The sequence below is a fragment of the Onthophagus taurus genome, chromosome 6, assembly GCF_036711975.1.
Source record: "Onthophagus taurus isolate NC chromosome 6, IU_Otau_3.0, whole genome shotgun sequence".
NCBI classification, from domain to species: Eukaryota; Metazoa; Arthropoda; class Insecta; order Coleoptera; family Scarabaeidae; genus Onthophagus; species Onthophagus taurus.
Genome location: NC_091971.1, coordinates 5,741,035 through 5,767,969, shown reverse-complemented (window position 1 = coordinate 5,767,969; position 26,935 = coordinate 5,741,035). Strand labels below are relative to the sequence as shown.

Sequence of the window (26,935 nt, the reverse complement as noted above, 5' to 3'; positions counted from 1 at the left end):
AATAATTTTAATTAAATTAATACGAAATAATTGTTGTCAAGAGATGGCGCTTATGTATCTAATCTGAAAACAACAATGATTTCATCAGATGACAAATAGTTTATAACCGTTGAAGAATTTATGTAAAATTATTGTTGATAAATAAATAATGTTCGGTAAAAAGAAAGCGACCCCTAAAAGGGATCATTCAGGAAAGAATTTATCCCAAGTAAGTACTTAAATTCGCCTAAATGTTAACTATAACATGTTTTTTTTTATCAGTATGGATTATTTGATGTCCCCACGAATTTATCCTTTGAAAATGATGACGATATTGATGAAGGGGACAGCGATTTAGAAGCCGAATTAGCCGCTTTGTCTGGAGGTGGGAAGCCAAAAAAGCCACCAAGAAAAAAGCATGTTCCGCAAGCAGATTTAGATTCGATGGTAGCAGAAAGTATGAAAGATATCCCTTCTGACGAGGAATTATCAGGAGATGAAGATGATCCTGATTTATTAAATGAATTAAGCGAATTAACTGGAGTTGATCATGATGAAGAACCTCTCATACAAGTTGAAGAAAAATCTAGTTCTAATGATGATTCTTCCGGTGTGGTTTCTTTGTTAAAAGAAAGATTAAAACTTTATGAAACTGCTGAATCTAATGCTAAGGAAGCTGGGGAATCTAGTCGTGCAAGAAGGTTTAATAGGGGTGTTAAAACTTTAAAAGATCTTGTAAAACAAGCTGAAAAAGGTGGGGTTATTAATCCTGATGATATCCCACCGGAAGTTACCGTTAATATTCGTAAAAATGATAATAAAAATGACACTGTATTGAGTCCTACTCGAGTAGCCCCTCCCCCTCCACCACAAAAACCACAAATTCATGCAAATAATCAAAATCAAGTAATAAATGAAGAACCCAAACCAATAGAGTTATCTGAAGATAATAAAAAATTATTGGAATTATGTAACCAAAGAAGAAATGAATACAAAATGGCAGCAGTTATAGCAAAAAAAGCTGGTGACTTAGAAGCAGCTTTAACGTATGTAAAAGTTGTAAAAGCTTTTGAACAAGTTATAAAAGCTGTTGAAAATGGTCAAACTGTCGATGTAAGTGATATGCCAGGTCCCCCACCTCCATATGAACCTAAAAAAGAAGAAAACTCAGTTGAAAAACAAGAGAATGTTGATGTTCCTCAAATTCCGGTTGAAAATGAAGAACCTGAACAACTTATAACAGCTGGTAGCTTAGAAGAAGCCCTCCAACAACGATTAGAGGTTTATAAAAAACAAGAAGATGCAGCAAAAGAACAAGGAAATTCAAGTAAAGCTCGGCGAATGGGAAGAATTGTAAAACAATTTGAACAGGCAATTAAATCACATAAAAGCGGAAAACCCGTTCCATTGGATGAGTTGCCTAATCCACCTGGTTATGCCCCATTAATTGAACCAAAACCTCAACCTAAATTACCCGAAAACGAACTGAAACCTACCCCGAAAAAAGAAGAAGAAAATAAAATCATTGTTACCCCAAAAAAACATCAAACAACCAGAGCTGAAAAACAATTAAAATTTCTTCTCGCCCAACAAAAAGAATTTAAATTAGCGGCGATTAACGCTAAGAAAAAAGGGGAAGTCGATCAAGCCAAAGAATATCTTCGGGCGGCGAAAGGTTTTGATCCGTTAATTGAAGCGTCTCAAGGTGGTTTACCTGTAGATATAAGTTCTTTGCCACTTCCGCCTTCAGCTCGTTCTAAATTAGAAAATGAATTTGAACTTGTAATGCCGGACGAATGTACGGAAGAGGATACGGATAGAGATGTCTTAACGCGACTTGAATCTCAATTAAACAAACAATTAAAAATGTGTCTTACAACGCGCGATCATAATAAGGCTATTGGAGATGTTGCGGGGACGAATCGATTCGAAAGATTAGCACTTTCCGTATCGAAAGATCTTGATTTAGTACGTTTGGCGAAAAAGAGTGTGGACGCGGCTATACCTACGTTTCATTATGAAATGAAAGAGTTTTCGGTTGTTAAAACTTTTACAGAATTGAATGATAACGATGTCGAATTGTTTATTATAAGGGGGATCAATTATAATTGTGCTAATCCAAAGGAAATTGATACATATGTTAAATTTGAATTTCCTTATCCACAAGTAAGTTTTATTTTGGAAATTTTGCAATTAAGTAATGTTTTTTTTTGTAAATTTAGGAAGAAACTTACAAAGAAAAAACGAGCACAGTTAAAAATACAAATAACCCAGAGTATGATTCAAAATATTTAATTCCGATCCAAAGGAGCGTTAGGACTTGTTTGAGGGTTTTTAAAAGACATTCTGTTAAATTTGAGGTTTATTCTAAAGGGTGAGTTAATTAGGAATAATGAATTATAAAAAAAGATTAACCCTTTAACAGAAGTATAACCAAATAACCCTAACTTTCAATGAATCCCATTCGTTTACTTGACTATGTTTCGAAATCATGAACTATTACAGCTGGAGTACCTAAGGAGAGCTATCTCTTCTGTCTTCTACAGTGGGTTTCAAAAGTAACGGATAAATTCGATAAAATTATTATAAACAATATATGAAAAAATCGCTGAAACGGGTCTAAATATTTACATTTTTTGCAATTTTTTGGTGTATATTTTAAATTTTTTCCGCCATTTTTAAACGAGTTATGACGTCTCGAAGGTTTTTTTAAATAGAACCTCATTTTTTATATCGGAATTTGAAAGAGGATTTTCTTCTGAATTATGTACAATAAATATTAATATCGGTTACATAAGAAAATTTTCGAGAAAAATTAATTTAAAGTTTCATTATTTCCCATTCATTTGATATAAAAAATAGTAGTAGCCGTGCGTAACCATGGCAACCAATTGTTTTGATTTAAAATTTCCAAGTGTCAAAATTCGATTTGAAACAGTTTATTGTGCGTTAATGAGATTATTTTGAGTGGTATTGTGGAGTTTCTTGTGTTAATTATTGTTATTCGTTGCTATTTGTTGCTATTCTCGCTATTCGTTCTTATTTTTTTGTTGTTTATTGATCTTATTGTTTATCTATTATTGGTTATTTTTTAATTATTGACTGTTCAATAAGTAAGAAAGTAATACGACGCTTACTGAAACTGAAAGAATCGAGATTCTTATAATGATTGGTTTCGGAAATAGAGTCCGAACGTATAACGTAGTCCGTGCAGTGTTTAAAAGAAATGAAATTTACAGTTTCCTGTAAATTATAACTAAAAATTAAGAAAAACATATTTCTGATATTTGAAACAAATACATTTGTTGAACTATTTAATTTATATTTGTTTTACACAAAAGTTGGAATAGATTGCATTATTTCACATTTTTTATTAATATTTAATTTTATTATTAAATGACTTAGTAAATTATTGATAGATGGCGCTCATACATATATTTCTTAATTCAAATAATCATAGATTACGAAAAGTTTAACATGTTAGAATGTTACATATTAGAAAATAAAGTAAATTTGTCATAATATCTCAAAATCTACAACAGAAAATTTTTTTTTGACTACTTCATCAAATTCTCTGTAAAAAAGTGTTCATATAATGTCTTAGTTCTAATACTCCACCTATAATAATAACCAAGATAATTCCACTTGCTGGTTTTACGATATTTTCAATTTTGGCCTCTAGGGGAAAAACAAAAGACGATAACGCTTTGAGGTTTTTGGCATTAGCAGTTTCTCGAAAAACGAGATCATGACATGTAAGCTAATTTTTTTCTAACTCTTCGAAGACATCGAATTTGAACCACCCTGTACATAATTCAGAAAAAATCCTCTTTCAAATTCCGATATAAAAAATAGGGTGTTCTATTTAAAAAAAACTTCGATGACGTCATAACTCAAAAATTTATTTTATCGAATTTATCCGTTACTTTTGAAACGCACTGTATATGTACTGTTGGTGACTGCATTAAATTACAAAGAGATATATAGATTAAAACGATAGAGTCATTTATTGTTATAATAACAAACTTAAAACTACAAAATGCTCTAAAGTTTGTTTTAGCAAGAAAAGATATAACATTGATTTTTCATATCTACCTAGTATTAAATCTATTAAATGTGTCACTTCTATCAAAGATCTTGGTGTGATTCTAGATTCGAAACTATTATTTTCAGATCACATTGAGTATGTCTTTCTGAAAGCTATCCCCTTCATTGGTGCTAACCTGTCAGCATCTCGAATTGAATAAATAAAATAAATAAATGGAATTTGATTATTTAATGATTACAACTGGACAAAGACAACAACGACATGGTCAAACATTCTTATATTATTTTAATTAATTAAAAATATGTAAGAATGAGAATAAATAAGATAAGATACCACTATCTTAACGTAATTGGCACACCTTTGAAAACTGTGTTAATTACATTCATTAGCTTCCTCTTGGTATGTGTTGTCTGCGTTGTAACCATCTTTATGATCCTAATTTTAATCGTTACCTTTTACTGCAATCAAATGAAACATCGCGTTTACACAGTGTAATTTTTCAATGTTATTTTTTGGCCCGAGTTTTAAACCAGAGAAGGTTTTAAGTAAACTGTAGTTACGAATTTAATTACTTATTTGTTTAAACATAATAAAAATCACGGCGTACCTACTTACTTTGTCCCACATAAAATGCAATATATGAATATAATTTGACATTACACTAAAACTAGCACTAGACTAATACTAGTACTAGAACTAACACTAGACCTAGAAACATTCTCTTTAGCTGTACCTCTCTTAAGATGGCTGGTAGGCAGCGCTAGTTAGCATAAAATATCACTATGTTGCATATTTTTTTTGAACTAAAACTAGACGCACGGCTAAACCCGAATTTTTCTAGATCTAGTGTTAGTTCTAGTTTTACACTAGGACTATTACCAGAAGTAACACATCTCGAATTAAAAAATAGAGTATAGTTATATTTTAGTCTGTTAAAGGGTTAACATTTTAATACTAAAAGCACACCTTAATTTATGTTTCTTCCTTTACTTTTTTTCAATAAATTTTATTGTTTCTTTCATTAACTTTTTTTTGTAACAATTTTTCGACATGATTTTGGGGTGTGCTAGCTGTTGCGCTAGCGAATTATGTTGTTTCAGGGGTTTCTTCAGATCAGACGCTTTGTTAGGGACGGTGAACGTTAAATTACAACCATTGGAGACGCAGTGTGAGATTCACGATAGTTTTGATGTAAGTTAAAATACTCATCTTTTAAAATATATTTGTATATATTTTTTTTATTAATAGATTATGGATGGTAGGAAAAAAACTGGTGGTAAACTTGAAGTTAAAATTCGAGTTCGAAATCCGATGGTAAGCAAACAAATTGAGCAAATTTCCGAAAAGTGGCTTGTACTTGATCACTAGAGTTTTAAAGAAAATATATAAAGTGTTGCTAATTTTTTAGGCGTATTAAGTTTAAGTGCGCTTTCTGTATTATATTCATTGTATAGTTTTAAACAATTGGAGATTTTTTTATAGATATCACTATTTTATAGCTTTATAAAATAATTTAATCAAACAATAAAATATTTAAACATGATTTTGTGATGATGTGCTTAAATCCACGTATTATTCCAAAAATCCGTCAATATTGACCAGTTTATTACGACTCATATTTGGTTAAAAATTTAAACATTGTGTACAAAACTAAGTTATGTCTATAATAAATTAAATAAGTGTTGGACTTCACGTATCTGCGTCAGAGATCGCCATCCAAAGTCTAAATTTGGAGTCACTCCGTCTTGAAAAATAAAATCAATAAACCAAAAAATTTTAACTTATTTTTCACCTATTAAGAAACGTGTAGAAAGTTAAAAAAATTGATTGCATCATTAGTTTGGAACGAAATGAATTTAGAGTATCAAATGGGGCCCGGGACTGATGCAATTGAGTAGGTTTAAATTAATTTTTTGGCACAATAAAGTAGTCTTAGTGGTGTAATACAGTTGCAATACCACTATGGACTTTGTACTGATCCCGTTCTATTTTTACGCTGGTAATTCCGCCTAACATATCCACTTTAACACTGCATCCAAATTAGTAGAGAATAAGACGTATAAAAACAATATTATTCCCGTTAATTTAAAGCTGACGTCAATTTCCCAATCACCGCCTTTTAAAAAGCCAACACCTCCTTTTCTCTCTTCAGGTCAACGGTTTCACTTGTACACATTTTAACCAAGGTCTTTTGGTATTTTTGACCAAATAAAAAAAATTAAATTCATTCTTTATTTATTTACAAAAATATCGTACAAAAATAAATTTGACAAGTAGGTATTAATTGTAAAAGGCACAATAGAATATTGTTTTTTAGACACACCTACAAAAGCTGTAATAAACAGAGATAAGCGTTTAGAAGCGATAGATTTATGTCGCAATTTTGCGTGAATACGTCTAGATAAAGCCAAACCCACTCGAGGACAATCATTTCTCTAGAACGAAAACATTAAAATTTTCCATCACTGCGTGGATAAATGGCATTTTGCTACCTTTGCCCGGTAACGAATGTTGTTGACCGAGGATAAAGTTAAACGTTGTAAATTTTAAGTATTTAAGGAACATGATATCAAAAAAATTTTTAAAATAAAAATTTTCAATCAAATAAAGAAAAAATTGTTATTTATTTTACTAAATCACATAATATGCAAAACCTACATAAATATTTATATTTATTTGCTTTTAACTCAAGCCACATCCTTTTTCCTGCCTTTGTTTACCAAAAAATAATTTAGAGTAATCTTTTTTATCATGTTGTTTTATTCCAATCATTAAAGGTGGTGATCTTAAAAAAATAATTTACATCTTTAAGAATTTCAAAGTAGTTTAAAAAAATTCTTTTACTCGTTAAACAATGAAAAAGCATCCTTGGAATTTAAAATTCCAAGTTGTAACTTCGTTAACATTTTTATACATCTGAGTCAACTTTTTAAACAGTTTTAATTAAAACAAAATGTGAAAATCGGGATAATCCTGATTTATTAACAATAATCTCATTTAAATCCTTTTAAATCTACTGTTTATTATCAATACGTTAGAAAAAAATTTATTTGTTCCCCAAATCTTTTTTTTTGTCAACAAATCTTATTTAATTGTTTCTACTTTAATTTGAATTGTAACATTGTAAAAATAAATAATTAATTATTGATCTCTGCACCTTCGTGTACACAATATTTTTACACAATGTTCCAATTACTATTAGTTTTTATGGAGCTTTGGACATGATTTTTAGTTGTTGAACAGATCCATATTAAAAAATGTCAGAAAGCTAATCATGGATTTGAATAATAAAACTAGAAGGATATCTCGGAGGGTATTGAATGATAACTTGGACGATATTGACATGTTCTAGGGATTCTGAGGAATGTCTTAGCCGATATTGAAGTTTATCAGACACAAAATTGATGAATGAAACTTGGACTACGAATACGGTGATATTGAGAAATATTCGAGACGAGATTGCTATTTGGGATGGCTTTGAAAGATTTCAAGATATTAAAGAAGGACGGCGATAAGGCAAAATAGGTACAACCCAAAATATGCCGAAATTGTAGCAGAAGAGCTACCAAAGTACCTGCTGAGGGAGTGAGGTGAGAAGGAGAAGAAGTTGGTTTAGATGTGGCAATGAAGAAAGGGCCAATAGATATTGGATGGAGGATGAGGAGGGGGGTGCAGACTATGTGGGAAGGATAGACAATTTGCTTGGAATCCTTAATGTCATAAAGATATTTATCTCGAATGATAATGTAGGATACTTAGGGTTGAGAGTTATCAAAGAGAGCATGTCTAGGAATGTTTGGGACTACAATCCAATTTGTCAGAAACAATATTGAAGGATGTTTGAAACTATGTTAGGCACAGGAGTAATGCTGAGAGACGATTTAGATGATTCGGCCAGGATGATATTCAAAGATATCAGAAACGATATTAAATCTTTGAGAAGACAACTCAAGAACAATTTTGAAAAATGTCCCGGACAACGTTAAGAGATGCCCGGGATGATACTCACGAATATCAGAAACAATAAGAATAATTGGAATAATCTAGAAATGTTCCAAAAACAATATTGAGAACTACTAGGAATGATATAGGCAGATATCCGGGGTGATGTTGAAGGGTGGCCGAGATGATTGGGGTGAGGTTTGCAGGGATGATATTGAGAGTAGTCCTAGAAGACGTGCTGTAATGTCAGACTATTGAGAAACATCTAGGATGTTGTTGATGTATGTCAGGGCTGATATTGAGGGATGATTTAGACCGGGTTGAGGTTGGATTGGGTTTAGGTTGGGTTGGGTATGATATTTAGAGATATCTATGTATAATAAGCATCATATATATGCCTGGGACGTTGTTGATATGTACCAAGGACGATTCTGGGGATGTCCGGGATGATATAAGTTGTACCTAGGGCGATATTGAGCGATGGCCGAGATCCTTGGATGAGTCCATGTTGAGGTATACCAGTCAGAACGAACTTGGACTATATTGAAATGTCTATTTGAAATATTAAAGAAGGACGGCGATAAGGCAAAGTAGGTACAACCCAAAATATGCCGAAATTGTAGCGGAAGGGCTACCAAAGTACCTAATGATGGATTGAGGTAAAGAGGAGAAGAAGTTGGTAGCCAGGTTTAGATGTGGTAATGAAGAAATGACTAATAGATATTGGATGGAGGATGTGAGTCTTTACACCATCTACAGGTGGAGTGCAGTGAGTTGACAGAAGAGGAGATTGATTGGAGGGTAACCTTCTGGGAAACAATAAATTATTATTATTAAAGACAGCTTGGAATCCTTAATGTCATGAAGGTATTTAGGGTTATCTCGAATAATATTGTAGGATACCAAGGGTTGAGAGATATCAAAGAGAGTATATCTAGCAATGTTTGGGAGTACAATACAATTTGTCAGAAACAATATTGAAGGATGTTTGAAACTACACTCAGCGGCACAAAAAACCCAATAGTATGATAACCAGTTTCAAACTGAAATAACTTTTGAACGTATTGGTCGATTTCAACAAGGATTTTTTTATTTGGAAAGTCTACCATTTGTCAATTTTCTGTAGGTGCCTTCCCCATTTTAGAGATCTTCAATTTCAGTAATGGTGAATAACGCTAATGCGTGTTTTCTTCCTACAAGCTTGCTGTGGGGTGCACCAACAAAAGGAATTAATTTTAAACACAAGGAGCTTGTAGTCTCGTCTGTTCTGATCACTTCTTTTTTTTGTTCAACGTCCTATTATTGTTAACACCAAAGTTACAAGCTCTAAAGAATAACGCAGCTTCTTCGGCAGCATCATCAGAAATTAAAAGAAGATATAGAAATTGACGAGAACATTTCAGTAACGTTTAGTGTCGTTAATGTCGTTGATTGTTGCTAGACAAGAAAAATGCCTTTAAGTCATGCAGAAGTTGCTTAGGCAGTGGCTTTGGTGGAAGATGGACGCAGCATTCGTTATGTGACTAGCACTTTCATCAGACAACCTGGGTCAGGAAGAAGACGTACAACCCCGTAATGATCAATATATTGTAACGTGTTAAGAAATCGACATACCACAGTAGTTGAGATAAGAAATCGTCTGGAGCAAGTGCGTCGGGTGAACGTCAGTGAACGCACAGTAAGAAAGATATTTGAAGAAGCGGGGTTGACATCACAGAGATCAGCAACTGGACCAGAGTTGTTTCGAGAACATCGTGTTGCTCGATTACAATTTGCAGAGTATTGACCAATGCAGAGTGGCGATACGTACTGTTCTCAGACGATCGAGGTCAGATTCGGCAAAATGAAATTCATAACCTGATTCTACCATGATATTATATTACCATTCAAACGAGGAAAGGAAATTGATTTACTTGTCACGGTTTAATTAAATTTTATGGACATCCATGACTTGCTTTAATTTCTGATGGCGCTGCAGAACAAGCTGCGTTATCTTTTAGAGGTTGTAACTTTGGTATTAACAACAATAGAAACTTGATCAGAAACAGAACTGATCAAACTGATTCAAAGTGTAGGAAGAAAACACGCTTTAGCGATATTTGAAGAACGCCAAAATGGGGAAGGCACCTACAAAAATATTGGACAAGTAGACCTTGACGGAAAAGTTATTCAAATTGAGCAATACGTTCAAAAGTTATTGCAGTTTGAAGCTGGTCAAGATTTTAAGTGATGCGTTTTTATGACGCTAAGTGTATGTTAGGCACAGGAGTAATGTTGAGAGACGATCTGGATGATTTGTCCAAGATGATATTCAAATATATCAGAAACGATATTAAATCACTCGGGGCTATGTTTTGAGCAATATCAAAAATTGATCAAAAGCAGATAATCTTCATAAAATTTGAAAAGTGACTTGGCGAAATTTTAATCTTTTATCACACAATTACTATTAAAACATTAAAAATAGTAATTTCCACCAGGAACACATTTCTATCACGCTTTTTAAATCCCCTTTTAAAAAATCCTTTACAAAATCCCCGACCACGAACACGGACATCAATCGAAACAACAACAAAGATAAAGTAAGTTCCTCCTTATGAATCTAGAAAAAGATGGAAGTTAGGCACGACTTACGTGTGTATAATGTGCACACACCTACCGAGTGGTTTCTATATTGATTCACGCTACACTTCGGTGACGTCACGTTGGATTCACGCTGTCGTGACGTCAAGATCACGACCGGACCAGCCTCGATCAGCCGGTGTTCACGTGAATACCACGATGGTGTTCACGCGGTCATCGCGTGCTCCGCTACTTTGCGATTGGACCAAATCGGACGAGCCCCACGTTTTCTTAACGGGGATTGGTTGAAACGGATTCGGTTGCGGGCGGGCGAGACACAATAACACTACGAGGCACACAGCTAGAATTTCATTTTTCAACGGTACAAAGAGTGCTAAGCATCGGAGCTGCTTCGAATTCATAAAGTAAATTGCGAGTTTTGTTTTAAAACAAAAAAATGAGTGAACTGTTGTTGTCACCGCCTTCTACGCCGGAAATGATTAAAATAACTGTAAGTCAAAGAAAATTTTTATTAATTATTTTGTGCTAATTATTTTTGTTTTTGATTTATTTAGGAAGTTTTTGAGGAAAACATGAAAAGGAAAAGAGAAATCTCTTCGCCTTTTAGTCATCATCACCAGCCTTTAACCCCTCAACCTTCAGATTCAGAAGCTGAGGATTACCACGATTATCCATTGAAGAAAAGGATTTGTAAATATGAAATTGGAAAAAGCTTTGAGAAGCCTATGACGCCTCCTCCGGAAATTGAAGCTGAAGATATTGTTCAAGATCCGCAACGTTCTTTAACTTCATCAGTGAATCATAATAATATTAATAATAATAATAATAACAACAACATGAGGACGTTTTCAGTGATAATGAAAGCGAATAAAGATGGGTCGTGTTCTCCAATACAACAAAACACAATAAATTTAGTGAAAACATTAAAATTTAAAATGGATAAACCACAAATTTCATCTCAATCCTTTCAAATTCCTCAACCCCCCCTCTCAAATGAGCCCCCTCAAAAAATAACCCAAGAAAGCACTCTCCAACCAAATCCAAAATTCTTAGTGAACCAATTAAAACCGAATCTCCAACCTTTAGCACCAAAACTCCTTACAAATCAACCACCACGAACGGTTTTCCTCTCACAAGATGGTCAAATAATCCCTGCTCAACTCGTACTTTTAACCCAACCGACTCAAATATTACCGCAAAGTACTCAAATTTTAACCCAAAATCAAACGGCACAAACGCGAAGGAGAGTTTATGAGTGTAAATTTGAAGGGTGTGGTAAAAATTATTTTAAATCGTCGCATCTGAAAGCTCATAATAGGACTCATACCGGTGAGAAACCGTTTGTGTGTCAATGGGATCAATGCGGAAGGAGATTTTCAAGGTCGGATGAGTTATCGAGACATAAAAGAACTCACACTGGGGAGAAAAAGTTTGAGTGCACTCATTGTCAAAGGAAGTTCATGCGATCTGATCATCTCGCGAAACATGTTAAGAGACATACGAAATCGTCGAGGCCCGTCGTTCAACAACAACAAAGATGTTTTGTGTCGATGTTGAGGCCTTTACAACCTGCACCGATTGAAAGTTGAAGAAAGTTAAAATAAGTTAAACAATTCAAACAAAAAGGATCTGGAAAAAGACTTTTAATAAATTTTTTTATAATTACAAATAATTAAAAAAAAAATTGAATGACTGATGACATTCCGCTTTAAAACCAAGAGTATTATCTGTGATTTTTAAGTTTTTTTTTTCTTTGTGTGTATTATTTATTGTTCGTACTTCTTAGATTCTTAAGATTATCTCGTTTCTTTTAATAAATAAGACGAGGTTATAAAAATTAAAGTTTAAAGAAAGTTATTTATATTTATATACGAATAAAAATTATCTTAAAAAAAAAAAATAGTTTCATTATTTAATAATCCTAATGAATTAAATTAGATTAAACAACAAATAATCGTTTTTAATCAACAAATACAAACGATTGTAAATTTTTGGTTCAAGGTCGACTTTTAAAATAACCGATTATTTTTTTTTTAGATTTGTTATCTATTTTTATTTGGTGTGTCAACAAATTCAATGATTCATTTACACTAATCAACGTTTTTTTATTAACAAACTTTTTAAGTGATGTTTTATAAATATCCTGTTATATCAAATCATTCGTTATTCACGTGATCATTAAGCGAGAAAGTTTTACAGTAATACCTCTTAATATTCGTTATGGAACGTTAACTTGCATGCTTGAAACGATTCGAATGCACTTTATAAAGTTTATAAATACAAGAGAAGAAAATAATTTTAATAATAACAAAAAAATTTTATGTTTGGAAAGTTTTAAAGGGTTTTAAAATAAATCCCTCCCCACACGTGGACTTTGTATTAAACGGGCGTATATCCAAATAATCACAACTGAGAGTTTTTGATGTAAACAAGGTTGGCCCATCCACTAAAAAAGAGATTCTTTTGGCTTGCATTCAAAATCTCAAATCTAGTTTTAACCAGTTAAACAAAAATTACAATTAAATTAAATTAATTTTTTTGTGTAACTTCCTCATTCCCATCTTTATTCAACTTCCCCATATCGGCTTCAAAAATAATCTTGCTTATTTTGTGGATCACAACCGATCGGATATGTTCTTCCATTCGGCTCAAACTTAATCCGACGTAATCACCAAAGGCGATCGATTCATCGTTTCTAATTGTTAACGATTGAGAGTTTGTTGAAATTGCGTCACTGTTGTCCATAGCGGATGTTGGAGATAATAAATTTCGATCTTCTATTACAACATCGTCTTCTTTAATAATACAAATTTGTTTTTGAGATTGTTGCGGTTGTTGGGATGCTTCTTTTGAGTTTTGATAGTAATTTTGAGAAAATGTTGAGTCGTAATTTCGATTTAGGTTTGCCTGCCAACAAAAAAACTAAAAATTTTATCAAAATTATATCAATTTTATCTTAAGCATAATGTAGTGCGGTCAAGCATGACCTGGTAATAATAAACATCCTTTATAAGCTCCTAGATAGACAACTATACACCCCGACGTCCCCTTGGAGACTGTATTTTGATGAATCACAGATAATTCAAGATCATACAAAAAGCTAAACAACCAAAGTATAATCTCAGAAAGTTTAGGAACGAAGTAGTAAAGTACCAAGAGGAGAAAGACATATAAAAACAATAATACGTATATACAAATTAAATAAATACCTCATGGGTGATGGAGGGAAATACAAATCTTGGATAACGGAGAATAGTTTGATGCTCATGGAAGAACGAAGGAAGCAAATGAACAATCCACCAGCTTACAAAAGATGAGCAGCATGAGATTTGCCATAAAATGAAGGTTTTGCAAGACAAATTTGACGTGTTTAATGTGCATAAGAAGATGAGGAAGGTTCAGGAAGCAAACTGTGGGAAAACTTCTAAATGATGCTTGTGATTAAGGAAGATATGAAGGATACTTCGAAAAGGTACATAAAAGAACACTGTGGGTTACTAAAATACATGTTCTGCGAAGTGATTATTGGTAAAAACCTTTTATAAACACCGTTTTTTTTTATACGTCTCAAGGTCAAGCTTATAGTTTTAAAACACCACAAAAAAATTGTTATAAATCGTCTTCATCGCTAAATTCATGTTCATCACTAAAGAATTTTCGAGGTTTATAATGAATGGAAGAAAATGTTTTAAACAAATATCACCCATATGAATTATTTGAGTATAAATATAAAATCGGAAATTAAATTGTCTTTTTGAACGTCAAATGTCAATGTGACAACTCATTTTAAAAACATGAAATAATAAAATTCCCTGTTAATGTTACCAACTGTAATAAACTTTACAAAAATTTGACAATTATAAAAAAAATTTTATAAATTTCGAAGAAAATTAATTTAATTTGAAAATGATTCTTTTTGAGAACCGCTGAAAACGTGTTCTAGAACATGAAGTAATATTATGAATAATTAAAGATCGATTGGTAATCGATTGATACTGAAACTATTATAATTGTGTTGTTTGTTTTAAAAGAAATCAATAAATTTATTTAATATAAATTAACTTACTTTACTTAAAGCGATTTCTGTACGCCGTTTTAAATGTTCTAATTTTTTCCATTGTTCGTGCCAAAAACGAACTGTTCGTTCGGTTGGAGACGTTTTATTTAAATTATTATCCAATTTATTATTATTATCTAAACCTTGTTGGTAATGTTTTATTGATTCAGAAATGTTTAAACCGCAAGAAAAATATTCGAAAAATGTTTCTTTTAATGGTGCGTTTAGTGCTGTTTGTCTTATTAAGTTATCTTCCATATCAATTGGATGGGTGTGTTTATTTTTAATTATTATAACACCACATAAACCTTCCTATAAAAAAATATTGTTTCGATTAAATTCAATTTTATTATCATTTTTGATTACCCTAATGTGGATATCACTAGCTCTTGTATAAGAAGTATTTATTTTAATTTGAAAATTAATTTTAGCCGGACATAAAATATCTTTTGTTATACCACGTTTTTCTTTATGTTTTCTTGAAGAACTGTATTGACAAACATATTGTTTTGAACAAACAATTCTTTGGCCTTCACTTATTACTTTTGAAACGACCCAATGGGTGCAAGTATTTTGACCAAATTCCTTAATCCATTTTGCGATATCAGTCATATTTTGAATCCCACTTCTTACAACTGTTATTCCTTCCTCGTCAGTTGGCGAAACAATTTTATTTATAAAACATTTTGGCAAATTTGTATCGTTTATAATTGATGACATCATTATTTGTTTAATTTTTTTTTTAAACAACGTTTTAGTGTCAGATTCTAAAGTGTAACTGAAAGACGAGTTGTTGGGGTAGTTCATAACAACTGTAATTTTAATGTTACCTGGCCATCGAATGAAGGAAAAACGGTCAATAGAATCGGACAAGGTCAGATGATTGTCAGCGTTTCTTAAACATTCCTTAAAAAAATGAAAATTGGATCGATATCGATACCACGATAATATTTGTGCATTCGATCAAAACGTGGTGCTGTATATAAATAAACGGACGTTTTATTCGGTTTATGTTTACCCCCGATTAATCTTTAAATCGGGAACGTTGAGAAACATCGAAAACATCATCACTCGTCGTCCTCGTGGTCGAACGTTTGTTGATAATCAAAAAGATTTCATAAAAAAACAGTTCATCTCGAGAAAATTATTAAGATATTTTAAGTGCTTTTGATACTTTTTATTCGCGTGCTCGTATTAATTTTTTTTGTAAATTTCCATTAATTTATTCCGATTTTATCTTCAAAAATAACGAATTTTTATGACACAATAAATTTTAATTAATGATTAACTGATTAATTGTTATTTTAAGGTAGTGAAATAAATCAATTTACGTGAACTTGTTAAACGGAATTTTGTTTACTCACGATTTTTTTTCTGGTTTTGTTATGTAAATTTTAAAATGTGTTAATTTAAGCAGTGAAATTGTTTATCCAACTGGTTAAGAGTAATTTTTTAAAGTATCAAGGTCTGAAATTTTTCCATTGATGGATAAAAAAAAGTGTTATTAACATTTTTTTGCTATCTGGCAATGAAAACTTTATCAATTTGCGTCAGTCTAATAATTACAATGTCGTTTAATCAACTTCAATTATAACTAAACCAGCTTTTACTTTGTTGAGATGTCACAATGATATCAACGTTTTGAAATCAATTATTTTCGACAATTATGTTTAAAAAATCGCGAAAAATCGGATTATTAACATATTTTGATTAAATATTAGGAAATTATAGAAGAAGATATGGACTTTTTCATAAACCCAACCACATTTGAAAATTTCTATTCGTGTTTGAGATAATAATTTTTGAAATCAACCCAAATTTATTAGTTAACAATTTTCGATCATCATGTTTAAAAAATTGTAAAAAATCGAATTCTTAAGATATCTTAATGAAACATTGGGAAATTATTGAAGAAGATATGTACTTTCTCATGAATCAAACTGCATTTGAAAATCTCTATTCGTCTTTGAGATAATAACTTTTAAAATCAACCCAAATTTTTAGTTAACAAATTTCGACCATCAGCTTTAAAATATCGCAAAAAATTGAATTCTTAAGATATCTTGATGAAATATTCGTCATTTATAGAAGAAGATATGTACTTTCTAATGAAACAAGCCGTATTTGAAAATCTCTATTCGTCTTTGAGATAAGAATTGTTGAAGGTAACCCGAATTTTTATGATTTTATGAAATCAACAACTATCGACATTTTTAAAAATTCGCAAAAAATCGAATTCTTAAGATATGTTGATGAAATATTCGGAGATCGTAGAAGAAGATATGTACTTTCTCATGAATCAAACCGCATTTGAAAATCTCTATTCGTTTTTGAGATTATAACTTTTGAAATCAACCCAAATTTTTAGTTAACAATTTTCGACCATCAGTTTTAAAATATCACAAAACATTGAATTCTTAAGATATCTCGATGAAATATTCGTCATTTATAGAGGAAAATGTGTACTTTCTCATGAAACAAGCCGTATTTGAAGATCTCTTTTCGTCTTTGAGATAAGAATTGTTGAAGTCGACCCAAATTTTTAGTTAACAATTTTCGACCATCATTTTAAAAAATCGCAAAAAATCGAATTCTTAAGATATCTTGATGAAATATTCGAAGATCGTAGAAGAAGATATGTACTTTCTCATGAATCAAACTGCATTTGAAAATCTCTATTAGTCTTTGAGATAATAACTTTTGAAATCAACCCAAATTTTTAGTTAACAAATTTCGACCATCAGCTTTAAAATATCGCAAAAAATTGAATTCTTAAGATATCTTGATGAAATATTCGTCATTTATAGAAGAAGATATGTACTTTTTAATGAAACAAGCCGTATTTGAAAATCTCTATTCGTCTTTGAGATAAGAATTGTTGAAGGCAACCCGAATTTTTATGATTTTATGAAATCAACAATTATCGACATTTTTAAAAATTCGCAAAAAATCGAATTCTTAAGATATGTTGATGAAATATTCGGAGATCGTAGAAGAAGATATGTACTTTCTCATGAATCAAACCGCATTTGAAAATCTCTATTCGTTTTTAAGATAATAAATTTTGAAATCAACCCAAATTTTTAGTTACAAGTTTCGATCATCAGTTTTAAAATATCGCAAAAAATTTAATTCTTAAGATATCTTCATGAAATATTCGTCATTTATAGAAGAAGATGTGTACTTTCTCATAAAACAAGCCGTATTTGAAGATCTCTTTTCGTCTTTGAGATAATAACTTTTGAAATTAAGCCAAATTTTTAGTTAACAATTTTCGACCATCATTTTTAAAATATCGCAAAAAATCTAATTCTCAAGATATTTTAATGAAATATTTGTAATATATAGAAGAAAATATAAACGTTTTCAAAAACCAAACCATATTTGAAAATCTCTATTCGTATTTGAGATAATAATTTTTAAAATCAACCTAAATTTTTGTGATTTTAAGAATTTAATGATTAACCAACAAATCTACTTTTAGTTTTTCAATTAAAATTAGAATAAGTTGAGAGTCTAGTTCCATAAAATCTACATCAACGATCAGAGTCCATTTGGCAAACCCACCTCGTAATCCTCATCCATTTGCCAATTATTTATTCTGGAACCGAGACATCCCCATTCTATGTTAGATATTAGAATTTTCTTGGAAAAATCCTTTGCGTCAAAACTAAATTTAAATCAAAAACCACCTTGAATTTTGTACCATACGTTATTTTAGTTATTATTTCAAATTTAAAAAAAGTCTTAAGATAATAATAATTCTATTTTTAATTCTTTAATTCTAATAAAAAATAATTTAGTATCAAAATAATCATTGTGATCCAAATTTTTTATCACACCAAAACTATTTTTTATTTTATTTTAGTTCAGGCATTTAAATAATTTTAAAAATAAAATAAAATAAATGAGAAAGTACACAAGTTGAGGCTGCGAGAAAACCGTTTGAGCCACGATCCACCTTTGCACCGACAACCACGCGGTGATTCCGTGATAAACAAAGACAACAGGCGTTCGAGTTAAAGGTAGAATGGAGAAGGAACGTCTCGAGAACAAAAATAAAACGGTAGGTCCGTGGTGTTTACAACGTTTAGAGTTTCTGACGTTATGCGGGGGGCGTCCACGCAGACGTCGCGTGCCACACACTTTATCTAACTACCTCCTTCTCTTTTTTTCAGATTCTCTATCTCAACTCGACTCTGATCCAGGGGCATTCCTTGTGACGTTTCCGTGACATTCATTTTACTCTGACGCATCTTGACTGTATGTCACAACTTTAATATACAAGGTCATTAAAGTGATACCTTTACTTTTATTAATTCATTTAATACATTCTTAATTAAAAAGAAACTATCATTAGAGTAATATTAATACAAAATGAGTTCTTATCAGACTCGTAAAATGAATAACAACTTTATGTTAAGGTGAAGTTATTTTTGTCATTGATAAACACAATAACAAATCGAAACACGCGGTTTCCTCGTGGTTAAAATATGCTGTGTGATGTAGATAAATAGAAACATGCGTACGGATCGAATCCAGGAGAACTCGGATTGAGCCCGGAGTGGGGAAAGTCCGGAATCCCACGACCTATGCTCGTATCGTGCATTTATTTAATTTTGTTTATATCTACTATCACGCGTCTGCAACGTGCTCTTTAAAAACGATAACAATGTTTTAAAATAGAATATCAACATAATAGTTTATAAGAATAAATTCCGTCATTGATTTTAATCGAAACGGCAATAAATCGTATCTAATAAAAAAACGTAATTTCTCAAAAATATGAATATTTATGAACGTACTTATAAATTATAAGTGACGTTATTGTGCAATAATAGTTATTACATGGTTTAGTCACGTAGACGCGACAATTCAGTCACGCGTGGCTTTGATGAAAACGAACGAGATTATTATTGGATGTTTTTTTTTGAGACATTACATTTGTATATCTGGGGCAGGACATCGACACTTAATTTGATGTTAGGAAAGGATTTCTGAGAAGTTATAATATTATAAGAGAGTCTCAGAATTGATTATGATTATGATTCGTCAGGCAGCCTTAAGGATTCTAGGACCTAAAAAAGAAGAAATTTAATTCGCTGCCTTAATACATTATACTTACTTGTAAGGTAAAGTCACGATGCAATGTTGTCACCAGTTAAAAGAATAAGCAGTAAAAAGATCTTGTAGATGGCTTGACATACAATAATTATTTGTATAATAGGGTGACGATGCATTCTTGTTACGAGTTGAGAGAATGAAGCTGAGGTCGCTCGCTGCCGAGACAGTAGCTCAATCACGTTTTTTCTTGTAAATTCACGATTATGTGACCAAAGATTCAGTGTGTTCGTCAAAATATTCACATTATTATTTACGTATATGGGATCCAGCCAGCAAATAATCGTCATGAATGGAACACAGACCTTGAAAAGGCATATATCCAGCGATTTATTTGTATCTAATCTTCTATTAGCAACATTTAGTTTTCTGACAACAATGTCTGGTTTTATGCCAATAGTATCTTGTCTCCTATTAGCACTACCCTTTTCTTCCAACAATATCTAGATTTCTATTAGCAGTATTTAGTCTTTTGCAAACAGTATCTAGTCTTCTATTCACATTACTTTTTTCTGTCTGCAATATCTGGTTTACTATTACCAATATTTAGTCCTCTTCCACCTTCCATCTTTCTCAATTAGCAGTATTTAGACCTCTGACATCAATATTTACTTTTCTGCCAACAGTGTCTTCTTCAATTAACAGTACCAGCTCGTTTATTAGCGGTGTTCAATCTTCCATAAGCATTATTTAGTCTCCCACCAGCAATATATAGTCTTCTATCAGCAACATTTAGTCTTCTGGCAGAAGTATTTAGCCTTCTATTCGCAACTCACTATAAAAGTTTTTATTTAAAAGGAATTTAGGTATATTTGAATTAAAAACAAAATAGTATTATGTTCATTTTATCACACCTGTTCTAACAAGATAATTTATAAATAAATTATGTACATTGTTTGAACAAAACTGTTAAATGTATCAACATAAAATGCAAAAATATAATAACTTTTGGATGTACAAAACTTTTACTCTTATCATCCAATTCTACCAAGTCTACTTAATTTACATTCTAATCCTTAAATTAATTTATCAATTATTTTTTTAACATACTCCTTGATTACATGATTTGTTGTGTTGGTTTAATGATGGATCTACAAAATTATGCTGCAAAAATAGAAACGTTACGTTAATATTTTTGTATTAAAATATTATTAAAAAAATTCTTACGCAAATTCCGCAACTTGCACAGTTTCGACTTTTGGTAACTTGGGTTTAGTTATAACTGTATGTGTAAGCATGTGTTGTTGTAAATTATTTTGTTGAACGAACGTCTTATTGCACAATTTACAAATGTAACTTTTCTCCCCCAAATGAGTTCTCATATGCAAACTACTCGACCCGGCGAATCTTTTCCCGCAAATCGTGCAACTATGCGGTTTCTCCCCTGTATGTGTCCTCATATGAGTCGATAAATGCCCAGAACTTGTAAACGCTTTATTGCACATTCCGCAAACATGCGGTTTATGACCAGTGTGTGATCTTGTATGAATAACCAAAGTTTCTCTACGTCCAAAACTTTTTTCGCAAATTGTACAAGTGTAAGGTTTTTCTCCTGTGTGAGTTCTTTGGTGAATCGCCAGCGTATTTGATCCTGCAAACGCTTTTCCACAAGTTGAGCAAATATACGGACGTTCTCCTGTATGTATTCTCATATGAATACTCACATAACCCGATTGAGTAAATCCTTTACCACAAATCGGACATAAATATGGTTTTTCACCAGTATGAACCCGAATATGTTTCTCTAAATTACAAAGTTGCGTGAAACTTTTTTGGCACACCCCGCAAACGTGCGGCCTTTCTCCTGTATGCGACCGAATATGAATCCTTAAACTTCTCGCTTCAACGTATTGTTTATTACAATACTCGCAAGTGAACAATTTATGACCCGTATGATATTTCATGTGTTTCGATAAACTCGAAGCCCATTTAAACGCCCTCCCACAAACCGAACACAAATGCGGCTTCCCTTTAATATTTCTCAATTCACCGGTGTGTTTCTTTTTATGTTTACTCAAATTTGAACTTTCCGCAAACGTTTTATCACACTGATCGCATTTATGAGGTTTTTTCTCCATATGAATTTTTAAATGCCGCTTTAAAACTCTCGCCTCCGGAAACGCTTTATTACAAACATGACAGATATGATCTAAGTCTTTCGGATGAGTCATCATATGCACTTTTAAGTCGACTTTTAAAGCGAACGCTTCCGAACATTTCGTACATTGATATCGAAGTGAGTTTGATGATGAAGTGGAAGGTTGAGGTATATCTTTTTCGGGTTGTTCTTGTTGCGGTTCAGTTTCATCTGGATCTGCATTTACTATTGTTTCTTCTTGGAAAACGTCTATTTCGGAATGAATGAATTCAGTCACATGGTTATCCTCTTGTTTAACTTCCTAAAATTGATTATGATAATAAAATGAAGTTGATTTTTATGATTTTTAATGTACCAATAAACTAGCTGGACCAACGTATTCTGCTGTTATAAATTCTGGGATATCAGCCACCATAACTTGTTCAACTGTATCGCTAAATTGTAATTGTTCTTGAAGCTCTGCTTTCGTTTGATCTACTATGTGTTGATTGAGAATTTTCTAAACATTTTTTTTATTAAAAGGAAGAATTAATACAGTTTTTGAGGAAATTACCTGGAATTCTGGACTTATATACTGTCTTAAGATGTTATCAGATTTCTCGCATTGTTGCTTAAATGTGTAAGCTCTGCTACATTGTAACACGCATTGTACACACATTAAATGAGGTAAATTATCATCTTGGTTAATCTGTAAATAAAAGTAAATATTATTGTATCTTCCTTCCCTGTATCGTTCTTTGAAGCAGGTCTCTGCTCTAGCGCCAAATTGGTAATGTATTTTCCGCGAATCTTTGAAAATTAAAAAGTACGCAACCCAAACTGTTCAAACGAATCGCTAACTTATTATCAATACTGTTTCAGATAGCAAAATAGTAGATACCATATCATAGGAAGACTAGATATTGTTGGCAGAAAAAAGTATTGCTAATAGAGGATTAGATACTGCTTGCAAAACGCGAAATATTGAAAAATTTGCTTAAGCTTATTTCTAAATTCAGACAACAGTGGTAGAAGAGCTATGGGTCTAAGATCAGCCAATCTGTTTGGGTTGGGCTTCTTTTTAAGAGGAATTAATTGAACCTTCTTCCAGCTATGGGGAAAAACAGAGTGTTCAAATAAAAAGTTTATCAAATGGAAAACACAACGACAGCATTTTCTTGTTGATACCATCAGAACCAGAAGCATTGCTGCTAATTGATTGGAAAATTGTAAGCACTTCCCATTGGCTCCTCCTGAGTAAGCACTGAACTCAATAAGTAGTCATTAATCACCGCTACAATGTCCTGATCAAATTTAGGAATAGAGTCAATGAAAAATTTATTGATCGCATGAACGTCGCTCAGATGAGGAGGCAGATCATTATTCTGTTTATCTCCATTAAACTATTTAGAACTTTCAATAGTGGTTTAGCCTGCTTAGTGTCTTTTAAGCTGGATATGCAGCGTGATTCAAAAAACCGCTTACAGACTTCTAGGGCAGGTAATACATCAAAAATCCAGATGAAAAGTCTTCATATACATGAGCTTGCAAATGCCACCTTAACGAGATATAAGAGTGTCAAAGTTTCTTTAAAATTAAACATTATCTGCAATAAAAAACCTTTTTTTAAAAATATTTTCAACGCCACTGCTAATTTTGTTAAACGGACAGTATTTTCGTGTAAAGTGATCAATTATCTATCAATTGGCCTCTTACAAAACTTTGATTATAGCAACAGTTTTTGATTGGATTAGCAAATTTTCTTACAAACGTGTTTTGTGAGTATAGAAAAGCTATAGCTGAAGCTAACTAGCAACTTTATAAACACTGCAAAAAATAAAGCTAGGTGGATTAGCTACTATCCTAGCTCCTTGGATTCTTTTGAAAGGGGTCATCATTGCATTGCAATGTTTTTGGATCTGACGCGGGCATTTGACTGCGTGTCACATCTTTGCTAGTGACGCTGCTGTTGCTCTTGTCGAGTCCTACCTGAAGAATAGAACACAGCAAGTAACGTTGCATGGTGCAGTATCGAGTGAGCTCAGTTTGAGGCGAGGAGTACCATTGGGATCCATACTTGGTCCGCTGCTATTCCTGCTTTACATTAATGACTTTCCTCAGTATTTGGGTGATGATGATTTCATTGAAGCAGTTTGTTTTTAAGAATCCCCCTGTTGCGAGGTTCTTGGGCGTATCTATTGCCCCTCTCAGGTTGAAGTTTGACGATCATGTATGTGCTATTGGAAGTAAGATTTGTAGTGGTGTTTACCTTTTCGTAGTATATCTAAGATTGTGGATGGAAGAGTCCTTAAAGCTGTATACTATGCTTTATTCACTCCCATATTAATTATGCTATTTTGGCTTGGGGGAACAGCCCTATGTGTGCTGGGTAATCTTGGTTATTATGTGAGGATTGAACCACGGGGCCGGGGGTTTGAAAATCCTTCTAGTTAGTAGAGGTATATGCTTATCAAAGACAAATTAAAAAATATATAGAAGTATAATTAGAAGACAAGATATTGTTTGAAATACCATTCATATATGCAACCCATTCTACACGTTTTTGAACAAGGAAAAACATTCCCAAATTAAGTTTTACCAATTAATTTAACATGATTAATTGATTGAATTAAAACATATCATCAATATTTATTATTTTTCTAATTAATTTAATAATTCGCAAATAGATTTTTTTGGGAAAATTACTGATTTAATACCTGAACGGAGGCGAATGAAACAAGCATTTCATCGAGACATGCCCCGTAAAGGGGCCTCATGTCTCCTTTTTCGGATAAACAGGCCCTGCAGATCTTATCCATTTGGAGGGGCGCCGTCAAATAGATGCTCATATCCATTGCGACGCCGTCGAGAGAAAACACCGACGTCCCGCGGAACCGATCAAACGAAACGGGGCTAGAACCGGAACGTACGTCTTTACATGACACAAACCGCACTAAAATGGCCGCCGAACAAAACACCACATTGAAAATAAAAAGAATGACAGTTAACGGACCAATCATAAGCGGGATGTTTTTGAGGGCGGGAAATTTAAATTTTATAATTAAATATAATTAACAATTTTAATTAATATTTATACAATGGAAAATAATAAAACAAAATTTGATTTAAATTAATTAAATATTAATATTAATAGTTTCAAATTCATCTATTTCTTGAGGTTCGTGTTGCTTCATATGATTTTTTAGGTGGTGTTTTCGGCGAAATTTCAATCCGCACACTTCACAATTAAACGGCTTTTCCCCTGTATGTACCATAATGTGCATTTTTAATGTATGTTGATGTCCAAAAACCATTTGGCATTGATCACACTGGTACTTTTTAATTTGTAAATGTCTTTGGATGTGTTCATTTAAGTGGCTGGACGTTTTAAACATTCGATTGCAATTAACAAAGTTGCATTTATAGGGCCTCTCTAAAGTATGAATCCTATTGTGAACCTTTAAATCCCCCACATTGTTTGTTTTATAACCACAAAGTCTACAATCGTATTTCTTATCCTTTTTATGAATTAATTTATGAATATATAACCGACTTGGTGTTTTAAATTTTTTTGAGCAAACCGTACACACATAGTTACTCGACGTTGAATGTACCCCCATAATGTGTGTTTTTAAAGCATGTCTACTCCCTAAGCAACGACCACATCGCTCACAAACGTGCTTATAATTCGGATGAATTTTCAAATGGTTATTACAAGCAATTTGCGAACAAAACGTTTTCTTGCAAATCCTACAAGTAACTTGTTTTAAAACGTGTTTAACTGAATGCACGGTTAAAGCATGTTTTGTAGCGAAAGATTCGGTACAAATCGGGCAAACGAATTCATTTTTTTCAATCGTTTTTAAAAAAACTTCATTCCAAGATAAGTTATTAAGTAATTTATGTTCTTGTTCGTCGTGTTTTAAGAGGTCGATATCCGTTTTAAATTGAATTTCGCATTTATCACATTTATATATCATTTTATTTGAAAAGCAGTTCAACATGTGGTTATCAATGTCACTTTTAGTCTCAAAAGTTTCCCCACAACAATCGCAAAAAAAATATTGTTGGAAAATATCTGGGTCTGTATCACTTTCAATTAATAAAGCATGATTTATAAAATGAAAACATAAAGTTAAATGATCTGGGTATTCTCGATTGCATATATCACAAGTTTTTACTCCATTATTTTCATTTAAGTTATCAAGGAGAACTGTGCTTTCATTTGCTTCAATCACCTCGATCGTTTCTATTTCCATCCTTTGAATACCATTGTTTTTACGTTCATCAATTAATTCTAAAACATCACCCCCTACCAATTTTTCGTCATATTCTTGTTCCTCCTCTGTGTTATTACTACTTTCAAACCTGCTTGTAAGGGATTTAGATTTATCGTGAGTTATTTCATGTCTACTTAACGAATACTGTGAAGGAAACCTCTCCGAACACACGACGCAAATAAATTTATTCAAATCTTCCAATTTAAGCGTATTTTCAGTGCTTTCCGATTGTTCTTCTTGGTTAGGATTTAAGAATCCTTTAAAATTAATGTAAGTGTCTTCGCATTGTTGTTTAAAACTGTACGCGAATTCAAGTTTTTTAACGCACTCACCGCATAGATACTTAGGAAGACCGTCTTGTGCAGAAATTTTTACGCAGATGACGTTTTTTAACATTAAGAGTAAATCTTCATTCTCCACGGTGAAGATATCCCTTTTATTTTCACTTTTAACGATATCCATGCAGGTGCGACACAGTTTATTAATATCTTGAGGAAGTTCTATGATTATTTCCATTATTATTTTTTTCGTAAATTTTTAAGATATCGTAACATAACCTTTTTGTTCTATTATTGTCAAATTGAGAAAAGTCACTAAAACCGATACCAATTTAATTTTGATTTACACCAACCCCGATAAGATTATCCGCTTATTAATAAAGTTTTTATTAAAATTTTGAGGTATTTAAATTTATTTTTGATTAATTAAATTGATATTTATAATTTAAAAGCTTTAAAAATGAATTTTTTAATGCGATTGTGACAGTTGATGAATTTCAGTTGTCATCTTGGTTATCGCATTGGTTTCAGTTGACATTTGTGACCATATTTTAATTTCGGACGTGTGGA

General features: G+C 32.2%; 5 protein-coding genes across 7 annotated transcripts; 2 read left to right on the top strand and 3 right to left on the bottom strand.

Moving 5' to 3' along the window:
* The first annotated feature begins 26 nt into the window (after positions 1-26).
* Positions 27-5,570, top strand: LOC111427718 (lethal (2) giant discs 1). Of its 2 annotated transcripts, none has more exons than XM_023062972.2 (5): positions 27-208; positions 262-2,145; positions 2,202-2,353; positions 5,128-5,218; positions 5,276-5,570. In XM_023062972.2, exons 1-5 carry the CDS (start codon positions 149-151, stop codon positions 5,393-5,395), a joined length of 2,307 nt encoding a protein of 768 aa, XP_022918740.2. In that variant the 5' UTR covers positions 27-148; the 3' UTR covers positions 5,396-5,570. The 2 variants fall into 2 exon arrangements, with proteins under 2 accessions (XP_022918740.2, XP_022918739.2); XM_023062971.2 differs by having other exon boundaries at positions 5,098-5,218.
* Positions 5,571-10,896: 5,326 nt separating this feature from the next.
* LOC111427724 (Kruppel like transcription factor cabut) lies at positions 10,897-12,248 on the top strand. The gene is made up of 2 exons (XM_023062980.2): positions 10,897-11,042; positions 11,107-12,248. Exons 1-2 carry the CDS (start codon positions 10,989-10,991, stop codon positions 12,139-12,141), a joined length of 1,089 nt encoding a protein of 362 aa, XP_022918748.2. The 5' UTR covers positions 10,897-10,988; the 3' UTR covers positions 12,142-12,248.
* On the bottom strand, positions 12,181-15,757 carry LOC111427723 (uncharacterized). Of its 2 annotated transcripts, XM_023062979.2 has the most exons (4): positions 15,440-15,757; positions 14,976-15,387; positions 14,619-14,921; positions 12,181-13,459 (listed from the first exon to the last, which is right to left on the bottom strand). In XM_023062979.2, the coding sequence occupies exons 1-4, from the start codon at positions 15,445-15,447 to the stop codon at positions 13,082-13,084; spliced, it is 1,101 nt and encodes a 366-aa protein (XP_022918747.2). In that variant the 5' UTR covers positions 15,448-15,757; the 3' UTR covers positions 12,181-13,081. The 2 variants fall into 2 exon arrangements, with proteins under 2 accessions (XP_022918747.2, XP_071052394.1); XM_071196293.1 differs by having other exon boundaries at positions 14,976-15,757.
* Positions 15,758-20,559: 4,802 nt separating this feature from the next.
* Positions 20,560-24,770, bottom strand: LOC111427720 (zinc finger protein ZFP2-like). Its single transcript, XM_023062974.2, has 5 exons — positions 24,525-24,770; positions 22,382-22,516; positions 22,184-22,327; positions 20,898-22,129; positions 20,560-20,834 (listed from the first exon to the last, which is right to left on the bottom strand). The coding sequence occupies exons 1-5, from the start codon at positions 24,660-24,662 to the stop codon at positions 20,822-20,824; spliced, it is 1,662 nt and encodes a 553-aa protein (XP_022918742.1). The 5' UTR covers positions 24,663-24,770; the 3' UTR covers positions 20,560-20,821.
* A 103-nt stretch (positions 24,771-24,873) lies between these two features.
* LOC111427721 (zinc finger protein 260-like) lies at positions 24,874-26,674 on the bottom strand. The gene has a single exon (XM_023062975.2). It carries the CDS (start codon positions 26,601-26,603, stop codon positions 24,942-24,944), a length of 1,662 nt encoding a protein of 553 aa, XP_022918743.2. The 5' UTR covers positions 26,604-26,674; the 3' UTR covers positions 24,874-24,941.
* Positions 26,675-26,935: the final 261 nt, after the last annotated feature.

Coding starts and splice junctions, on each gene's coding strand:
- LOC111427720 (XM_023062974.2), bottom strand. CDS start 24,662: ATGGATATGAGCATCTATTTGACGGCGCCCCTCCAAATGGATAAGATC. Junction 22,517..24,524: donor TTTCATTCGCCTCCGTTCAG/GTATTAAATCAG, acceptor TTTTATTTACAG/ATTAACCAAGATGATAATTT. Junction 22,130..22,183: donor TTGGTCCAGCTAGTTTATTG/GTACATTAAAAA, acceptor AATCAATTTTAG/GAAGTTAAACAAGAGGATAA.
- LOC111427721 (XM_023062975.2), bottom strand. CDS start 26,603: ATGGAAATAATCATAGAACTTCCTCAAGATATTAATAAACTGTGTCGC.
- LOC111427718 (XM_023062971.2), top strand. CDS start 149: ATGTTCGGTAAAAAGAAAGCGACCCCTAAAAGGGATCATTCAGGAAAG. Junction 2,146..2,201: donor TTGAATTTCCTTATCCACAA/GTAAGTTTTATT, acceptor TTGTAAATTTAG/GAAGAAACTTACAAAGAAAA. Junction 5,219..5,275: donor AGATTCACGATAGTTTTGAT/GTAAGTTAAAAT, acceptor TTTTATTAATAG/ATTATGGATGGTAGGAAAAA.
- LOC111427724 (XM_023062980.2), top strand. CDS start 10,989: ATGAGTGAACTGTTGTTGTCACCGCCTTCTACGCCGGAAATGATTAAA. Junction 11,043..11,106: donor CGGAAATGATTAAAATAACT/GTAAGTCAAAGA, acceptor TGATTTATTTAG/GAAGTTTTTGAGGAAAACAT.
- LOC111427723 (XM_071196293.1), bottom strand. CDS start 15,416: ATGAACTACCCCAACAACTCGTCTTTCAGTTACACTTTAGAATCTGAC. Junction 14,922..14,975: donor CTAGTGATATCCACATTAGG/GTAATCAAAAAT, acceptor ATTTTTTTATAG/GAAGGTTTATGTGGTGTTAT. Junction 13,460..14,618: donor CAGAAATCGCTTTAAGTAAA/GTAAGTTAATTT, acceptor TTTTGTTGGCAG/GCAAACCTAAATCGAAATTA.